Raw genomic sequence first — 19,967 nt, 5'->3', positions numbered from 1 at the left:
ATGCTGGAATCCACTGAGCTACTTTTAGTGCCTTAGGCTGATGCGCTTGGACCAACCAAGCTATTCTCAGTTCCAGAGGCCAACTGGTTGTAGGTGGAGAAGAAATAAAGGAGAGGGAGGGAGAGAAGCAAATGGTCACTTCTCCTGTGTGCCCTGACTGGGAATTGAACCTGGGACAACCATATGCTGGGCCAATGCTCTCTATCCACTGAGCCAGCTGGCCAGTGTCTGACTTTTCTCTTGAGAAAACCTCTGTTATTTGGCTGGTGTTTTTAATCCTTAGTTATATTTTTCTTACTCTCAGCTCACATTTTACTTTAAAAAAAAAGTGCTCAAATTCATTTCAGTTCCATTTATTTGTTGAGGGGGGGACATTTTTTAATCTCAGCTATTCCTTTAACTTATTCTTTCTTGAGGATTGTGAATGTATTTTTAAAGGTAGAAGAAAAACATTTAAACATACAATGTAAATATTCATTTGACATGTTTGAATAAATAAGTCATTTTCATTTCATTATTTATACGTAAAATGCATAAAGTATTTCCTTAAAGCTATTTAAAACTCAGATCTCTCTTTTCTGAAGCACTTACTATTTAGTCATTTGAAAAAAGAGATGCTAATATCTTGAAAATTTCTTAACTGAAAAATTTTTGTAACTAATTTGATAGATGTTTTTGCAAACCCAGAATCTTTTTATCTCCAAAAGGCAGATGATATCTTTCTCACAGGATTTTTTGTGATAACTTAAATTTTGTGACAGTACTTGTTACAGTGCCTGCTGCAAACTTGTAATATAGTACTTTCCCTTTATTTTTTCTACTCCATATTTATAGGTAAAATTATTCAAGTTGAGGCTGGGCAACCAAAATCATTACTGATGTTTTGGAGGGAGGCATATCTACAGTGAAGGCTAGACTTTATAATCCCTGAGTTCCTTTTCATTTTAGTCGCTGTACACACACAGTATTAGTAGTGGGGATTAAAAATACTAAATTACCATGTAATATAAAAAAAGGAACATTCAGGAATTTCTTCTTTATCCCACCTCTATCAGTGATTTGTTTTGATATTCTTTGCAGTAAGAATAGGGAGATATTTTATTTTATAGTTTGTTGGTTTTAACATTCCTTAACAAAGGTTTCTCGTTTTAGGTAGTGAACGCATACCACCTTCGGGTAAGGAGAAAAAATCCAGTGACTGGCAATTATGTGAAAATGAGCTTACAGCTTTACCTGGTTGACAGTAGAAGCTATCTTTTGGACTTTAAAAGCATTGATGGTAAGGAAGTTGTGCAGGCATGAGCTCTGAGAAGATAAGACTTGCCACTAGTTAACAAGATGTTAAAATCATCTCAGAGGCCTGGTGGGTAGGTTTTTTATGCTGTTTTTTTCAGTAATCTAGATCTAGCTAAAAACGTAAGTGAAATGAAAAGGATAAAGACCCACGGGATGTCTCTAATCCAGCACCTTTCCAGAAGAAGTGCATCCTTGCCATAAAGTCACCTGAAGTGTTGGCGGTGGAGCAAAAACCAGGAAAGCAATTTTTACCTAAAATCAGTTTATGTCACGTTCTTTGTCACGCTTCCTCATTCACATATTATTGCTGTTAGCATTACAATATCTAAACTTCTTCATCAGCTTCTTTCATCCTGTTTGGCCACGGTGACCAGATAGGCCTCTTCTGGGATGTAGGTTAGATTTTGGTGCTGTGGCTGTCTGGGAACCAAAGGAGCCGGGGACGAGGTCCTGACCAAACATGTAGTGTGTACCAGGAGTCAACCTGTGTATTTCCTTCAAAGTAGAATAAAAATAGCATCAGCCAGCAGTCAGGTGCTGAATGGAACAAGAGAAGAGCTGAATACAAATATAAGGAAGTTGTTTTAAACAGAGCTTTCGAATTTTATTCTCAAATTAGCATCATCTGTAGCAGTGTTTATCTAGTCCCAGACCACCATCATCAAATTACAGAGTTCTTGGCCCTGGCTGGTTGGCTCAGCGGTAGAGCATCAGCCCGGCATGTGGAAGTCCTGGGTTTGATTCCCGGTCAGGGCACACAGGAGAAGTGCCCATCTGCTTCTCCACCCTTCCCCCTTTCCAACCTTCCCCCTCTCCACCCCTCCCCCTCTCCTTTCTCTCTCTCTCTCTCTTCCCCTCCTGCAGCCAAGGCTCCATTGGAGCGAGGTTGGCCTGGGTGCTGAGGACAGCTCATGGTTTCCACCTCAGGTGCTAGAATGGCTCCGCCTGCAACGGAGCAATGCCCTGGATGGGCAGAGCATCGCCCCCTGGTGGGCATGCCGGGTGGATCCTGGTCGGGCACATGTGGGAGTCTGACTGCTTCTCCACTTCTAACTTTAGAAAAATACAAGAAAAAAAAAAAAGAAAGAAAGAAATTACAGAGTTCTTAATAAAATGCAGATTCTTGTGAGCTATCCCCAGACCTACTAAGTCAGAATCTCTGGAGATGGGAAACTGGGAATCTGTATTTTTAAAAAGATTTCCCTCACCCCTCCCCTCAGGCAATTCCAGTGCACCAAAGGTTCAGAACCACGGTGTGATGGTAAATTTTATTTTTATCATACATAATATTTTGTTGATACACTGCCAGAACAATTTAAGGATGTGCTTCTACATATGCAAGAATATCAGTTTGATTTCAAAGTTAATGCCAAGTCCTTGTTGAGAAGGGGTTGTGGGGTCACGTTTTGACTGTATGGGAGTGTTGTGATTGATTAGTGATGTCTGTTATGCTTGTGGGAGGGAATAGGTGTTGTCACCCTGCTCTTAAAACACTGAAATATGACACTTATTTTTAAGTCACCTTTGTTCAGGTGTGTTTCCTACTGAATATTTTGAATACGGCATCTTATAGGAGGGACTGGGGCAAATATACCTTTCCAATGAATTGCTATTTTGTGGTCCGTTTCAGATGAGGTGGTGGAGCAGAGGTCTGGGTCCTCAACCCCTCAGCGTTCCTGTTCTGCCGCCGGCTTACACAAACCGAGATCGAGCTTTGACTCTGCGACTCCCGAGAGCCACTCGCTCTCCAGCTCCCTCACTGGCTCCTTGACCGGGAGCACCTTGTCTTCGGCCGCCCCGCGCCTGGGCAGTCACACCATGGACTTTTTTGAAATGTGTGCCAGTCTGATTACTACTTTAGCCCGCTGATGATCTTTTCCTAGTTTATATCTTTCTGTTATTGCACTGTGAAAATCACATATATTCTTTAAATTATTATTTTATTCATGTGTATCATACACTCTAAAATGCTGATTGACAGACATGAATATCGACAGGGGACACTCAATGCCATTGAAATTACTGAAAACAAAAAAGCCTGACATTTATTTACCTGTAGAAATATGTAATTCTATTTTGTCTATGATGAATTTATATAGGCAGTATCTTTAATAGGTGAACATTGATGAAGCTTGTTAATTAAAATTGTGAATTCTGTACAGATGATTAATAGACCTTCACGGGTGAGCCCTGTGAGTCGAAGGGTGGTTAGGCAGCCCCTCCTCGCTTTCCTCTTCAGGGTAGGGGAATCAGTTTACATCCTAACAGTTTCAGCAGGCTTGAAGTATGTTTATGCACCTAATTCTTTTGCACAGGAAGATTAAAAAAGAACCATTAGTAAGATAGTATTTAAATGTTGAAATTGTAAAAGCCTTTCCCCAAAATTTTAGAAGCCAAGTTCTAGCAATTTTTCCCTAGTGTTTGACGAAAAAGCTGAGGTCCTGAAACAGGTAACCATGATTTCCTGGTTCCTTTAAAACAAGTATAACCAACTAGAGGTTTTATCTTGATAGTTCCATGAATAATATACTTATTTTAAGAGCCTTCAAGGTTCTATTCAGTATTAGGACATCTGGAATTGCAGCAACTTCTGTCATAAACTTACATTTATTTTCAAACATGCCTTTAAAACCTACCTTTCTCAAATTCTTTTTGATTGTTTATTTTTATACTTTATCAAGCATGATGAAAATTGATAGTTACATGAAACAAAGCAAAAGATCAATGGTCCCTTAAAAGAGAATTCTTATTTTTGATCTCTTAGTGTGTGCGTGTGTGTTGTTTCATCCCTCAAGTTAATTCTTCATCTGAAGTTTATAATTGCAGCCACCCTCTTCCTCAGTTTCCCTGGTCACCGTTGTCTCTGTTTATTGTTTGCTTCTTTGTGGCTGATTGGATCAGCTTTTAAATCTTCTCTGTTGTCCTTTCTTTGTTCTAAGTCTTGGTTGCTAGCCATTTAATTTGAAAACACTGTTCTGGCCTTAAGGGCTTTAATTTAACTCCAAAGCTTCATAGGTTGTGACCTTCACTGTTGAAACTCTTAGGGCAAGGAAGCCTTAGACAGTAAAAAAATTCTCTCTTATAAATATATCTGTTGTTTACATATATACATATATGTTTTCACACACCAATGCTTTTAAAGGAAAACCAAACAGTTTTGTTTTTTGTTGTTTTTTACAGGGACAGAGAGAGATGGATAGACAGGAACGGAGAGAGATGAGAAGCATCAATCATCAGTTTTTCATTGTGACACCTTAGTTGTTCATTGATTGCTTTCTCATATGTGCCTTGACTGTGGGCCTTCAGTAGACTGAGTGACCCCTTGCTCCAGCCAGCAACCTTGAGTCCAAGCTGGTGAGCTTTTTGCTCAAACCAGATGAGCCCACGCTCAAGCTGGCGACCTCAGGCTCTCGAACCTGGGTCCTCTGCATCCCAGCCCAATGCTCTATCCACTGCACCACCGCCTGGTCAGGTGAAAAACCAAACAGTTTTTATTTTGTCCAAGTAATTTTTTTTTTAATCTTAAAAACACAACCTATATGCAGCAGGGTAGATAATAGCTTATTAATTTTATGTTAGGAAAAGTAATTTTTAAATTATGTATAATTTATCTAGTTTGTATTTATTCATTTGTTTTCTTTAGTATGTAATAATTAACAATCTCATTCACCTGACCCTAGAAAAGATTAAGCTCTTGAAATCAAAAAGTGACTAAGCCTTGACAGGTTTCTCTTTGCCAAAAATGTTTCCTACCAGAAGCAAATGAGAATGTTAGACCAAATTTCTCCTGCATTTATGGAAGACAAGCATGTCTACCTTTAAATGAGTCAGGAATTTTCAGTGTTATATTGTATTATTTTGTAGATATTAAAAAAAAATTTTTTTTGTTAAGTAATTGTTTAAGTTCGATTTCTTAATATCAAAATAAAAGGAATCCTTGTTGAGAAAGAAGGTGAGGTTGCAATTAAGAAGTTTTAGGTTTAAACCTTTGAAAGGTTGCCACCTAGTGGCACCAAATGGTGCTTTTTTGTGACTATTTTTATAGAGATGAGCAGTAGTCCTGTTGTATTAGTCTGATGTGCATTATTGATAAAGCATAATTTTGGCATCTCCAAATGTGTGAATACCTCTTTTGGGATAAACAAGACCACCTCATAACATTTGCCTGACAGTAAATGAGATGACCTTAGAAATAAGAAACTAGTCTGATTCCTTAGTGACAAAATCCCCAACAATTTTGAAGGCTGGGAAACAGCAGGAAGGAATGCAGTGGTATTTTAACTTCATTAGTCTTAATCATATATAAGAAACTTATTCATATCAAAATTATATGGATGATTATCATATTTTGAAAGTTAGAAATTATTTACTGTTTTCTCATTTTTGCCAGTATTCATGAATATCTACAGTTCAGTAGGTACTAGTTGAATTTTAGGAGAACCAAGGGTCACAGTTTTGATTTTTGTTTAAGTTTTTAAAGCACAGCTATTGTGTGAATTTAGACTTTTTTTTGTGGAGAGAAGATTACAAGAGGCTTAGTCCAGTATAACAGGAACTAGAACATCAGAGGAGGCTTGTTGCTCCTGAGCAGAGAGGGAAGGGATCAGTACTACACTCCCACATTTCAATCTCACAAACTGGTGAATTGTGAGTGTGTATAAGGTAGGTCGGGCTGGGTAGGAACAATGATTTTTTTTCCAGTTAAAATTCTGGAAGAGAATGCCTGTTAGTAGCTTATAGATAAAACCTTAGGCAGATCATGGAAATGGACCCCATAGGGCCCTAGAAGAGTACCCACCTCCCAGAGTGTATCCTGCGAGATGGCCTGCAGAACGATTCCATCTGAGCAAGTCTGGGAAAGGTCCCATGCGACTCCCCTGCTGGAGGGTTAGAGGGCATGAGTGGTCAAGACTCTGCTGAGTCCTTCTGTGACGAAAGACCACCATTTCACTTTGTTTAACCCTGCTTTGCGAGAATTAATTTGAACACGTTTTTAAACTTTCTGTCCCATGGGGGGAAAAATTGGAAGGTACTATTTTAGGAAAATTATTGTCCCAGGTTGTCATAATTAGGATAGTTAAGAATAAGGATTTCCTTTTATCAGTTGTTGGAGACGATCTGGTTCAGAGTCAGAATAATTTCATTTTAACCTGTGGACATAGTCATCTTGAGCTGGACTACACAGAAGTGTGTATAGATACAATTTGTTTCCTAGCATCTCGATTTCCTTATTCAGGAGGTATTGTTTGGGAGCAAAATTTATTATTTATGCTGATGAGTAACTGAAAAATCTTGAACAAGATCACTTGTAAAAAAGTACTAAGAGACTAGTGACTAATGCTTATGGCTCTATGGATAATGAGTCAATATCATTGATTCTTACTTTCAAAATGTGTATTCAGTGAACATTTTCTAAATACTTTTAAGTAGGACACCATATTTAGATCTAATTCCTATCCTTTAATGTAGGAACAAACAACATCTCAAATTGAATTTGTAGGGAGGGAGGTGGGCAAACCTATTATAAGTTGAATTTTTGTTTCGATCAAGTTAATAGATACTTTTGTAACCTGTAGTGTTTGCATTCCTTGATACTAGCCCTCTACAAAGAGAATCCAGGAGCATAAATTAAATCAGAGACGATCATAGTTCTGTGTCAGGGAATTTCTCTGTTTGCAGTACAGGTAGTTCTGTTTTCTACAAATCGGTTTTCCATGACAGTTAAATAATTCTGGGCTTGCATTCTCATTCCCTAGCCAGTCTGTACTCAGGGAATAGAAGCTGATTTTTAGTATTAGGTGAGACATAAATGAGAACATAATCATGGACAACTGTTACAGATTTTCTGACTGCTTGGATTTATCTGGACCCTCTGTTAATTGTGCAGCATACTGAATTCATGTAAGCACTGCACTTTCTGTTCGTACAATGTAAAAGCTTGGAAGGTGTCTGCCACAGACATTGACTGCTTGTTCACTGGTTAATCATTGAAATCCTATGAATGCTTGTGAAATCTCATTATCTAAATTCTAGACATGGTCACAGTTCTGCATGTTTTTGTTTGTTTTCAAAATCCCTCTAGCTTTTCAATCTGGCATTTCTTTACCCGGTTATCTTGTCACTGACTTTTAAAATAAGGAATTAATTTATTTTAATGATAGTTCTCAGAGATTCTACTTTATTAGAAATTCTGGATGAGGGATAATGTGCAATCTGTTGGTAAGTCCCCTCCTATATTGGGATTCATTTTTGTAACCTCTAAAGCGGGAGGGATAGATGAAGAGACCTCTGAGGTACCTTTGAGCTTTAAAGTTCTGTCTTACATGATTTGTGTTAGTGTCCACTATTTATATATTTAGAGTTTTCATACTAGTAAGAATGTTCTCTATGTTGGTGAGGCATTTGGAAGGTTTATACTTGATTTATTTTCTAACTGCAGCTGCCTCCTGGAATACAAATGGCAGAAATCATTCAGAAAACCAAGCCTGTTAAAAACATCATGTGCACTTGACATAAAGCAAAATGTGGCTAATTTGAAGTGATAGGAGTGTTCCTTACATTTTTATAGTGATTTTTAGATTGAGAGACCCACCACCTCTATGAACTTAACACGCAGTAAGTAACCTTGTGAGGTAACCACTTTCCAGAGGAGGAAGCAGGGCCAGAACGCTCTTTGTAAAGATTTCACGCATTCAAGTGTCCGCGAGGACCACTGCTCTTAGATACCACCTTCCTGGTGGGGGGACAGTCTGAACCACGGGAACAGCTGAGGGGTTGAGTGATAAACACAGAGGGATTGCGTTCAAATCATAGAGTGACATGATGTCATCTTAACGGAATGTTTGGGAGTTTAATTATTGGAACCAGTTGATTGTACCAACTTGGTGTAATTACAAAATTTAGGGTTAACATTGAATTTTGCAAGTACTTGTAAGTTATTGACGGTGCTTACGAAATACAGGAGAAACTTTTTAGGACATGCTTCTTTAATTTACATGGTGGTTATAATACAACCTTTTTAGAAAGTAAAACTACAGAGGCTCCCGCCCCTACCCTAAATTATTATAGTTGTTGACTGTTATCTGAATTAGGCTTATCTAAATTTCATATACAGATTGATGATTTTTTATTTTATATGCATATTAGATGGTAAAACACTATTTTCATAGAGTATATTTCTATTCACAAACTACCTAATTATTATTAGCTTGATGGAGATTCTCTCAAACCTTATAAACCTTTGAAGTGTAATTTTTGTTTGATGAGCTTTAAAAGTTATATAAATCTTATTTAAACAAGTTGCTGGCATTCTTACTAGCCTTTCCCACATATAATTATGCATTTGATGGCACTGAACAGTAATAGCAGAGCAAGCAGGACCCACGGTTCAGACTGGATTGGGTTTTAATTAAACTTTTTCAGCCATAACCTGATAAGAATCAGGCTGGTCTAGAAGTTACCAGACTGTGGGCCTGAATTAATTTTGTGAGCTGATGTTAATGTTTACTGCCAGCCTTGCATAGCAATGCCAGTTTGCAGCCACAACTGTGTATGTGAATTTTGATAACTATTGTTTATATCTACAGCAGTTTAGATTTTATGGAAGTAGCTCATGATTATTGGGACAAGCAGGGTAGGTAAGTTTCACTTCCAGTAAAGTGCAATTAAGGAAATTCTAGAGTAGAGCGCGCTTTACAGGAAAAAGTATTTGTAGAATATCCTAGCATGAAAACTTTTTTGAGCATTCACAGAATCTTGACAAGGTTCATACAGTGTGTTTTTGGTTCGTTTGCTTATTCAAGGTTTGCTACTTTGTGTTGCTTTAAAATTTCAAGGAGAAATAGGAACATTCTAGCCAAGGAGAATCCCATAGTTAGTTTTTGCTGCTAATTTACGCATGCATTTTTCACAACTAAAAGTTCCTTTTAAGTAAATTTTGTTACAAAGAAAGGCCATTTTTTAAGACAGATACCATTTTCCTAAAATGGAAAAGAAACAGATCTGATCTAAAAACAAAAACACCTTAATTGTGCCTTCTCTTAAATTATAGGAACAGTAAAAATTAGTCAAAAACTTGTTTAAACTGTATTTTCTTTTGTTGTAACTCCTCCCACTTTTCTTTGTATCTGCTCTCTTTGAACGACCACACGGCTTGCTTTGGGCTTGCTGGTTTTCAAGCTCCTTGGGCCAGACCTCAGCCTCTCCCCGCTGGGAGCTGGTCACTGGATGTATTTTTCTATTTCTCTTGTGTCGCTTTACTTTTAAGTCACCTTGTTGAAAGTTTGGCTGCCTTCTCGTGTGTGCAAAATAAATGTGACGAATAACAATCTTGATATTTCAACCCTCATAAAAAGTCTGTCAAGGAAAGACTTGATGTAGAGCAAAGGACATATCTAATCTGGAATCTGAGTCTCACTGGCTGCTGTGTCAGCAGGTCACAACCACAGTTAGTTTTCTCATCCGCAAAGTGTGGATAATAACCTACCTCACAGGTGTGTGTGAGAAACTGTTTGAAGGCCCTTGTTTACATACAGGGTTTATTATCCTCGTATTTAATGTAAATCCTCACCTTTTTCTATAGGTATGTTTGATACTGATAGGATGAGTATCTTGATTTTAGGTAAGTTTTATGTGGTAAGAATATAGTAGTAAAAATGTTTAAAACCACAGTTTCACAAATTATGGTATCCTTGTTTTAAGTGACTTAAGATTTCTTGAACACATTGAATATTGAGTTATCAAATTTGTCTTTTGTTGCAAAAAATATTCAGTACTTTTTAAAATGTTGGCTGAAGCTGCCTTAATGTACCAAAATACAGCTTTTTCTCAAGACTGTTCACAAATGTGTGCTTGTACAATGTTCTGAGTGTTTAATGTAAAATTGTTACAAAACTGTAAACTCTAAGCATAGTAAAACTTAATTATTGTTTTAGGAAGATTGCTTGTATTCTTTATCATGTATACTTAAATATCATATAGTGAATTTTGATTGCACCAAATAAAACTTAAAGTTGACAGCCATTAGGTTATGTCCATGACAATCAAGAAAGTGTAAGATTGAATATTATTTCATTTTTTTCCAAGAATATTCTGCATTCTTTCTTAGACCATCTTTGAGAAAGGAAAAAAAATCCATAGGCTGATACATTAAACTGTTGAAACACTTGATTATATATCTATTAAAATGTTTTTAGGCCCTGGCTGGGTGGTTCAGTGGGTAAAGCTTTGACCCAGTATGCCAGAGGTCACAGGTTCGACCCACAGTCAGAGCATGTAGGAAAAGCAATCAATGAGTACACAACTGAATGAAACAACTAAGGGAAATGCGTTGATACTTCTCTTTCTCTCCCTTCCCCTCTTTCCTCTCTCTCTTTCAAATCAATGGCAAAGTTAACTTAAAATAATGTCTTTAGTTGTTGAAATTGGGATCACTTTTTGTAATTTGCTTTCAGGAAGAAAAAAATAAAGACCAGATTCCCAGTGCTTATGTGTTTTAATAACTAAGCGTCAAACTTCAGTTTTGTTCGTTAGGAATATTTTTTGAGGGTTCAGTGATCAGTGGTAAGGATATGTCCTTCAGTAACTTTGGCAAAGATGTCTTTTTGAATTACATCGCCTTTCATAGGTATAGGCTCACCCTAGTTAATACATGTACTGCACAAACTCATAGGTAACAAAAGAAAAAAGCATATTCAATTGCTGATAAGCTTTTTCACAAAGTCAAATACTCTGGTTAATTTGAAAGCTATTTTTGTTTCTGTTCAATTATTAAGCTAATACTCTGCATGTCAGTTAATAGTTACAGAAAAAGCTGTTGTAGAAAAAGATTGCCTCAGACTCCTTGGAGATTTCATTACCATCTTTGTCTTCTTTGTTGTACGTTGTAGCTTCTAACTTTAGCCATTGTATTATTTTCTGTTGCTGCCATAACAGATTACCATGAACTTAGTGACTTAACCCAATTTTTTTATTATTAAGGTAACTGGTTAATAATATACTTTCAGGTGTACAACGTTATAATTGGGTATCTCTGTACACTACAGTGTTCTTATCTCCAAAAGTCGGGTGTCCACCCGTCATTATAGATCTGACACCCTTTACCCGTTTGCCCTCACCCCACCCCACTTTCCCCAGTGACCACCACTTTGTTGTCTGGATCTCAGTTTTATTTTATTTTTTTGGTTTGTTCATTTATCTTTTTATCTTTGTATTTCACATGAGTGGAGTAATGGTTTTTGTCCTTTTCTGTTTGACTTATTTCACTTAGCATAATATTCTCAAGATCCATCCATTTTGTTGCAGATGGCAATATTTTATCTTTTTTATGACTGAGTAGTATTCTGTGTGTGTGTGTTTATATATAAAACTACAATTTCTTGATCATTCATCCATCGATGAGCACTTAGGAGGTTATTTCCATGTCTTGGTTATTGTAAGTAATGCTGCAATGAACATCGGCATAAATCTTTTCCCATTAGTGTTCTCCTTTTCCTTGGATAAGTACCCAGAAGAGGAATTGTTGGATCATATTATTATTTTTTTAAGGAACCTCCATACTCTTTTCCATAGTGGCTGCACCAATTTACATTCCCACCAACAATGTATAAGGGTTCCCTTTTATCTACTTCCCCCCCAACAGTTGTTACTTGTCTTTTTCACAATAGCCATTCTAACAGGTGTGATGTCTCATTGTGGTTTTGATTTACATTTCCCTACTAATTAGTGCTGTTGACTTCATGTGCCTGTTGGCCATCTCTATATCTTCCTTAGAAAATGTCAATTTAGATCCTCTGCTCACTTTTTAATTGGATTGTTTCTTTTTTATCATTAATATGTATGAGTTCTTTATATATTTTGGGTATCAATTTTGTGTTAAAGAAAAGATATCATTTGCAAATATCTTCTCCCATTCAAGTGGTTGCCTTTTCGTTTTCTTGATGGTTTCCTTTGCTGTGTAGAAGGCTTTTAGTTTGATGTAGACCTATTTCTTTGTTGTTTTTGTTCCTTTTGCCTTGGGAGTCAAATTCACAAAAACTCCACTAAGATCTTTGTCCATAAGCTTATTGCTTATGTTTTATTCTATGTATTTTATTGTTTCAGGTCTTACATTCAAGGCTTTAATGCATTTTGAGTTAATTTTTGTATGTGATGTAAAATAGTGGTCTAGTTTCATTCTTTGGCATGTGACAATCCAGTTTTCCTAAACCATTAATTTTTTTGTTATTTAATATGTAATTTTTATTTTTAATTGAATTTATTGGGGTGACACTGTTTAACATAATTATATGGGTTTCAAATGCCCAATTTTCCAGTACACCTCTGTACACCATATTTTGTGTCCACCCCTCCAACTTAAGTCTCCATTCATCACCATTTATCCCCCCGTACCGTCTTCCACCTCCCTCCCATTCATCACCATTTATCCCCCCCGTACCATCTTCCACCTCCCTCCAGCAATCACCACACTGTTGTCCATGTCCATGAGTTTTTTCTTTGTTCTTCTTTTGCTCAATCCTACCCCCTCACCCAGATACCCCCTACCCTGACAGCTATCCTCCTGCTCTCTTGAGTCTGTCTCTATTTTACTTGTTAGTTGTTTTTTCATTAGAGTACACATATGAGTGAAATCATATGGTACTTGCCTTTCTCTGACTGGTTTATTTCAACTTAGCATAATGCACTCCAGGTCCTTCCATGCTGTGGTAAAAGGTAAGAGATTTTTTTTAATGACTGTGTAGTATTCCATTGTGTAAATGTACCACAGCTTTTTAATTCACTGGGCTACTGATGGGCACGTGGGCTGTTTCCAAAGATCTTGGCTATTGTAAATAACGCTGCAGTGAATAAAGGGGTGCAAATTAATATTTTGGATTCTTAGGATATACTCCCAAAAGTAGGATTACTGGGTCAAAAGGCAGTTCCATTTTTAATTTTTTTTTTTTTTTTTGTATTTTCTGAAGTTGGAAACGGGAAGGCAGTCAGACAGACTGCTGCATGCACCTGACCGGGATCCACCCGGCACGCTCACCAGGGGGTGATGCTCTGCCCATCTGGGGCATTGCTCTGTTGCAACCAAAGCCACTCTAGCGCCTGAGGCAGAGGCCATGGAGCCATCCCCAGCGCCCTGGCCAACTTTGCTCCAGTGGAGCCTTAGCTGCGGGAGGGGAAGAGAGAGACAGAGAAGAAGGAGAGGGGAAGGGGTGGAGAAGCAAATGGGCGCTTCTCCTGTGTGCCCTGGCTGGGAATCGAGCCTGGGACTCCTGCACGCCAGGCCGACACTCTATCACCGAGCCAACCAGCCAGGGCCCCATTTTTAATTTTTTGAGGTAACTCCATACTGCTTTCCACAGTGGATGCACCAATCTGTATTCCCACCAACATGGCACAACGATTCCCTTTTCTCCACACCCTCGTCAACACTTGTTTGTTGATTTATTGATGGTAGGCATTCTGACAGGTGTGAGCTTATATCTCATTGTGGTTTAAATCTGAATTTTTCTGATTAGTGATGTTGAACATCTTTTCATGTATCTATTGGCCATATGTATGTCCTTAGAAAAGTATTCAGGTCCTTAGCCCATTTTTTAATTGGATTGTTTGGGTTTTTTGGTGTTGAGTTTTGTAAGTTCTTTATATATATTTTTTGGATATTCCTTATCAGCTGTATTGGCAAATATATTTTTCCATTTGGTGGGTTGTCTTTACATTTCACTGGTTTCCTTTGCTCTGCACAACTTTTTAATTTGATGCAGTCGCATGTGTTTATCTTTTCTCTTGTTTCCCTTGCCTGAGGAGTTATATCAGAAAAAAAATATTGCTATGAGAAATGTCCAAGATTGCACTGCCTATGTTTTCTTCCAGGAGGTTTATAGTTTTGAGTCTAACATTTAAGTCTTTAACCCTTTATGAGTTTATTCTTGTATGGGTAAGAAGGTGGTCTAGTTTCATTTTTAAAAAAAACATATCTGTCCAGTTTTCCCAACACCATTTATTGAGTTGACTATCTTTACCCCTATGTATGTTCTTGCCTCCTTTGTCAAATATTAGTTGACCAGGTAGGTGTGGGTTGGTTTCTGCACTGTCTATTCTGTTTCATCAACCTATGTCTGTTTTTATGCCACTACCATACTGTTTTGATTACTATAGCCTCGTAGTCTAGTTAGATACCAGGTAGCATGATCCTCCAACTTTTTTCTTCTTTCTCAAAATTGCTGTAGTTATTTGGGGTCTTTTGTAATTCCATATAAATTTTTGGAATATTTGTTCTAGTTCTCTGAAATACACCATTGATATCTTGATAGGCATTGTGTTGAATCTATAGATTGTTTTGGATAATATAGACATTTTAATGATGTTAATTCTTCCTACCATGAGCACGCTATTTGTTTGTATCTTCTTCAGAGTTTTTCTTCACTGTCTTATAATTTCCCAAGTACAGGTCTTTTACATTCTTGGTTAAATTTATTCCTAGGTATTTTGGGGTTTTTGTCATAAATTAGTTGTCCATATATGTGTGGATTTATATCTGGGCTCTCAATTCTGTTCCATTGGTTTGTGTATCTGTTTACTGCTGATACCATACTGTTTTGATCACTGTAGCTTTTTAGTATAGTGAAACTGGGAAGTGTGGTAGCTCCTGCTCCCCCTCCCCTACCAGGATTGTTTTAGCTACTTGTGATCTTTTGTGGTTCTACACCATTTTTAAATTTTTATGTTCTATTTCTTTGAAAAATGTTGGAATTTTAAGAGGGACTGCAGTGAATTTGTAGATTGCCTTAGGTTAAATAGACATTTTAACAGTGTTAAATCTTCCAACCTATGAATATGGGTTCTTTTCACTTTTTGTGTCTTCTTCACTTTCTTTCAACAATGTCTTGTAGTTTGCCTTAGGTTAAATAGACATTTTAACAGTGTTAAATCTTCCAACCTATGAATATGGGTTCTTTTCACTTTTTGTGTCTTCTTCACTTTCTTTCAACAATGTCTTGTAGTTTTTAGTGTACAGGTCTTTCACCTCCTTTGTTACGTTTATTCCTGGGTGTTTCATTCTTTTTGTTGCGATTGTAAGTGGGATTGTTTTCCTCATTTCTCTTTCTGATAGTAGTTCATATATAGAAACGCAGCAGATCTGATATAACTATGCTACCCCTGCTTTCTTCTGCATACCATTTATTTGAGTTGTCATCTTCCACCCCTTCACTTTGAGCCTATGTGTGTCTTTGGAGCTGAGATGAGTCTCTGAGAAGGCAGCATATAGTTGAGTCTTGTTTTTTAATTCATTCATGTACTTGGTGCCTTTTGATTGGTTAGTTCAGCCCATTTATATTCAGGGTGATGATCGACATATGTGGACTTACTACTGCCATTTTATCTTTTAGTTTCTGATTGCCCTGTATCTCCATTGTTTCTTTCCCCTTGTGTTATTTCTGCTATTTTAGTTTGGTGGTTTTCTATGATGTTTTTATCCATTTCTCTTTTTTTATTTTTCAAGTCCAAGCTCTGGATTTTTGTTTTGTGGTTACCATGAGATTTATAGAAAATGTCTCATAGATAAAATAGTCCTTTTTATTCTAATAGTGTGTTATCTTCAGTTACCTAAACAAATTTCGTCCTTTTCCTCCTCCTCTTTATGTTTTTGTCATCACAAATTGTCCCTTAATATATTTGTGTTTGTTACCAAATTGAAGTAGCTACAGTGTTTAATGCTTTTCTCCTTTAACTTTTCTTATATTTAAGTTTTTAACATCCTATACCAAAATGGAATTGCAATTTCCTGTTTCTCTCAGACACCTTACTCAAAATTTTGTGTATTTTTGTCTTTTTCTTTTGAGTTGAAGAGCCCCTTTCAACATTTCTTATAACATGGGTCTTGTGGTGGTAAATTCCTTCAGCTTTTGTTTGTCCGGGAAGCCTTCATTTCCCCTTTATACCTAAAGGGTAACTTTGTTAGATAGAATGTTCATGGCTAGTGATTTTTCCTCTCATATTCTTCTCCCTCCTTGCCTGTAGGGTTTCTGATGAGAACTCTGATGATAATTTGATGGGGTTTCTTTGTAGTCTACTGTCTTTTTTTTCCCTGGCTGTCTTGAGAATTCTTCATCATAGGTTTTTTCAAGGCTGTCGTGGTAGTTTAACCTGGGGGAGAACCGCATCGTCACGTGCCACGTAGAGGACTGGAGCGAGGGACCCACATCAGGTCAGTTCTCTCCATGGTACATGTCATTATAATCTTGCACATTAAATTAAGGTCATTTGTATTTCTTGATTTACAGATTTACAAAACAAAATGTTTTTTGGTTCTTTTGTTATTTAAGAACAACACACAGTGAATTTATACCAACCTTATATTTATAAATATTTAAGCCATTTTATATTAATAATCCTTTAAACTGAGATGGAGGGCCCATAAAAGCTTTTATTGGTTATTGTTTTACTTTTCTATGAAAAGGGTAAAACTTTTGTATGTAAGTGCACATGTGCATATACATTTGTTTATGTACACACCTATAAATACCTATATATATTAAAAGTCAAATTTGAGAAACACTGATGATTATCAAAATACACATTTGGCTTCAGCTGAAGTTATTGGAAGGCAGAGAGAAAAAAGGACAGGGAAGCAAAGGAAGAAAGATGAGTAAAATGAGAGGAGGAAAATCAAGAGGAAAGGATTGAAAGAGAAATTTTAATATCAAAGTGGAGAATGGAAAAACATGGGCATTTGACTGATACAAACTGACTTCAAACTCAAACATCTGCCTCCACTCTCATCCCATTGCAGCCGTGCAGTGTCCTCTGGTTGACCACATAATGTGCCCCGTCAAGACCCATGTCCTCAAAGAGTGCCCACTGCTCCAAATTGTCCTTTTTGCCCTCTAAAAAGAGTTCAGGACCATTGGTCTCAGCTAGAAGCCATAAAGGAAACAGCTGCTCCACTAAGGTGCAAGCAACACTTAGCAACCCCATCACGCACTCCCTGCCTTTTATTAGTGCCCTCAGAAGGTACAGCTGTAAACCACAGGAGTGAACTTCTAAAACGTGGCATTTGTGGCCTTACTGTAATCTTTAGAAGACATTTTTAGGGCAAAGAGATTTCCTCATGCCCTTTGGACCTCACCTTTAGTTAGCCTTTGCTGGCCTTGGAAGCCCATTTCCCTGTATTTACCTCGTGGTGGAAGAAATGTCAGTAACTTCAGGTGTGCAGATGACACCATCTTATGGGCAGGAAGTAGCAGTGGTATGAAATAATGGGTGAAAGTGAAAGAAAGTGTCAAAGTAGGATGGCATCTGAACAAGACAACATAAATCGTGACTACAGAAGAAATGTACAACTTTAACACAGACAACAGAGACATGGAATTTGTTAAAGATTTTGCTTACCTTGGTTCAGTCATGAATTCAAATGGAGCCTGCAGCCAAGAAATAAACAGAAGGCTGAGACTTGGAAGGGCAGTGGGAGAATTAGGAAGGATCACCAACAGCAAAGACGTGTCATTACAGACCAAGGCTAAGAGCATCCGCATGCTCGTGTTCCCAATTACAGATACTATGTATAAATTCGAAACTTGGACAGTGAAGAAGGTGGATAGGAAAAATTGATTAATCTGAAATACAGTATTGGAGGAGAGTCCATGGATACCCTGGAAACTAGAAAGATAAAGTGGGTCCTAGAACAAATGAAACCTGAAACATTGCTGGAGGCAAGAATGACAAAACTGAAGGGTACATTGTGAGAAGGCAGGGTTCTTTTGAAAACACAATCATGCTGGAAAACAGAAGGCAGCAGGAAAAGAGGAAGACAAATATGAGATGGATTGGCTGCATAAAAGGAGCCATTGGCATGTATCTATAGGAGCTCAGCAGGGCTACTGAGGACAGGACATTGTGGACATCACTCATTCATAGGGTCACCAGAAGTCAGAGCTGACTCAATGACAGATAACTCATACATGCCTCATGGTAGAACATACTGTTTTCTCACATGCTCCTGATTCTTGTATCATTTTTTAGAGGGTTGAACATACCAGGTCTGAGTACAGACCCATTTTAAGCATTCAAGATGGAGCCAGGAATACGTGCAGAGGCTCTAAAAGAGTGTTAAGGATATCCTAAATGAAACCAAAACTGTGAACACAGACATTTTATGACATTTCTTTATTCTGATTAAAATGATGTGAGGGACTTATGTTGTCATTAGCCTTAGAAGTCCCCAGTACTTAAGGGACTCAAGTGGCTGGCTAGGCTTGAGCAGAGAAGAAGGGAAGGCCAGAAGGATCAGATTGTTTCCTGGGTGCTTTACAAATGAGAATCTGTGGTTGGGTTGGCATTTCCCTGGTAATAAACTAACTAATGTTGAGTATTTTTTCATATGCCTGCTGGCCATCTGTCATTGAAATTTTTTTCCCCAGAGCTAAGGTCATTGTAATTTAAAAATTTTTAAGTTGAATTTATTGAGGTGACACTGATTCATAAAGTCATATAGGTTTCAGGAAAATTCTTTGGCATTAACATTTTTTTTTTTTGTATTTTTCTGAAGTGAGAAGCAGGGACGCAGAGAGACAGACTCCTGCATGTGCCCGACCAGGATCCACCTGGCATGCCCACTAGGGGGCAATGCTCTGCCCATCTGGGGTGTTGCTTTGTTGCAACTAGAGCTATTCTAGCGCCTGAGGCAGAGACCAGGAGCCATCCTTAGTGCCTGGGCCAACTTTGCTCCAATGGAGCCTTGGCTGCAGGAAGGGAAGAGAGAGATGGAGAAAAAGGAGAGGGGAAAAGATGGAGAAGCAGATGGGCGCTTCTCCTGTGTGCCCTGGCTGGAAATCGAACCTGGGATTTCCACACACTGGGCTGATGCTCTATCACCAGACCAACCAGCCAGGGCGGGCATTAACTTTTGAATTTTAATGTTTCTTGGACCCTTTGCATTGAGCTAATTAGGTGTTGTCAGCTTCTTATACTTCTATGTCCTGTTACTTCTCCCTCTGTTCTCCTTCTAGGATGGCCATTATCCTTATATTGCCCTTTATGATGGAGTTAGAATGTCCTCATAGGCTTCTTTCATTTTTAAAAATCTTAGTTTTCTCTTCCCCTCAGTCTGAATCATTTCTAAATTTCTTTGAGCTCGCTAATTCTCTCTTTCTTATGATCTGATCTGTCTGCTTTATTCCCAATTTTTTGATACATTCTTCACCTCATTTTCTGAGTTCTTCAGCTTCAGAATTTCTTTGTGGTTCTTTCTGAGAGTTTCAGTCTCTGAGAGTTTGTTTAATCGGTAAAGTGCTCCTTCTGTTCATTAATTTTATTCTTGAGCTTGTTGACCTTCCTTTCTGAGTATTCTTATATCTTGTTGAGTTTCTTTATGACTGCCCGATCACAATCATCCATGACTTTTAATTTGGTTTCTCGGGAATTGTCATTTTCTTTTTGTGATGCCACGCTACCTTAGTGGTTCATGGTGTTTGATGTGTTGTTCCTCTTACGGAGCTTTTACAGTAGTGAACACATTTTGTGTTTAGGTACCATTTTGATTTTACCAATTCAGCAGTTTGATAATTAGAAGTCTTTTGTTTCCAGCAGGAGGTGCTATAATGCAAGTTTCAGTTTTTCTCTTACCTGCACACTACTTATGTCTTTCTAATCTCTGGTGCTTTCTCCACTGTGTGGTGGTGGTG

At 37.7% G+C, this 19,967-nt stretch overlaps 1 protein-coding gene across 3 annotated transcripts in view; it reads left to right on the top strand.

The window, feature by feature from the left end:
* PRKAA2 (protein kinase AMP-activated catalytic subunit alpha 2) overlaps positions 1–10,779 on the top strand; it is a 75,649-nt gene extending 64,870 nt beyond the window's left edge. For all 3 annotated transcript variants that reach the window (XM_066269084.1, XM_066269085.1, XM_066269086.1), the window contains 2 exons: positions 1,153–1,279; positions 2,927–10,779. In XM_066269084.1, the coding sequence (XP_066125181.1) occupies positions 1,153–1,279; positions 2,927–3,165 (366 nt within the window). In that variant the 3' untranslated portion in view covers positions 3,166–10,779. The remainder of the gene's footprint in view (positions 1–1,152; positions 1,280–2,926) is intronic.
* Positions 10,780–19,967: the final 9,188 nt, after the last annotated feature.

The sequence above is a fragment of the Saccopteryx bilineata genome, chromosome 3 (genome assembly GCF_036850765.1).
Source record: "Saccopteryx bilineata isolate mSacBil1 chromosome 3, mSacBil1_pri_phased_curated, whole genome shotgun sequence".
Taxonomy (NCBI): domain Eukaryota; kingdom Metazoa; phylum Chordata; class Mammalia; order Chiroptera; family Emballonuridae; genus Saccopteryx; species Saccopteryx bilineata.
The sequence above is the reverse complement of the archived record's forward strand: the minus strand, read 5'-3'. Positions and strand labels throughout refer to the sequence as shown.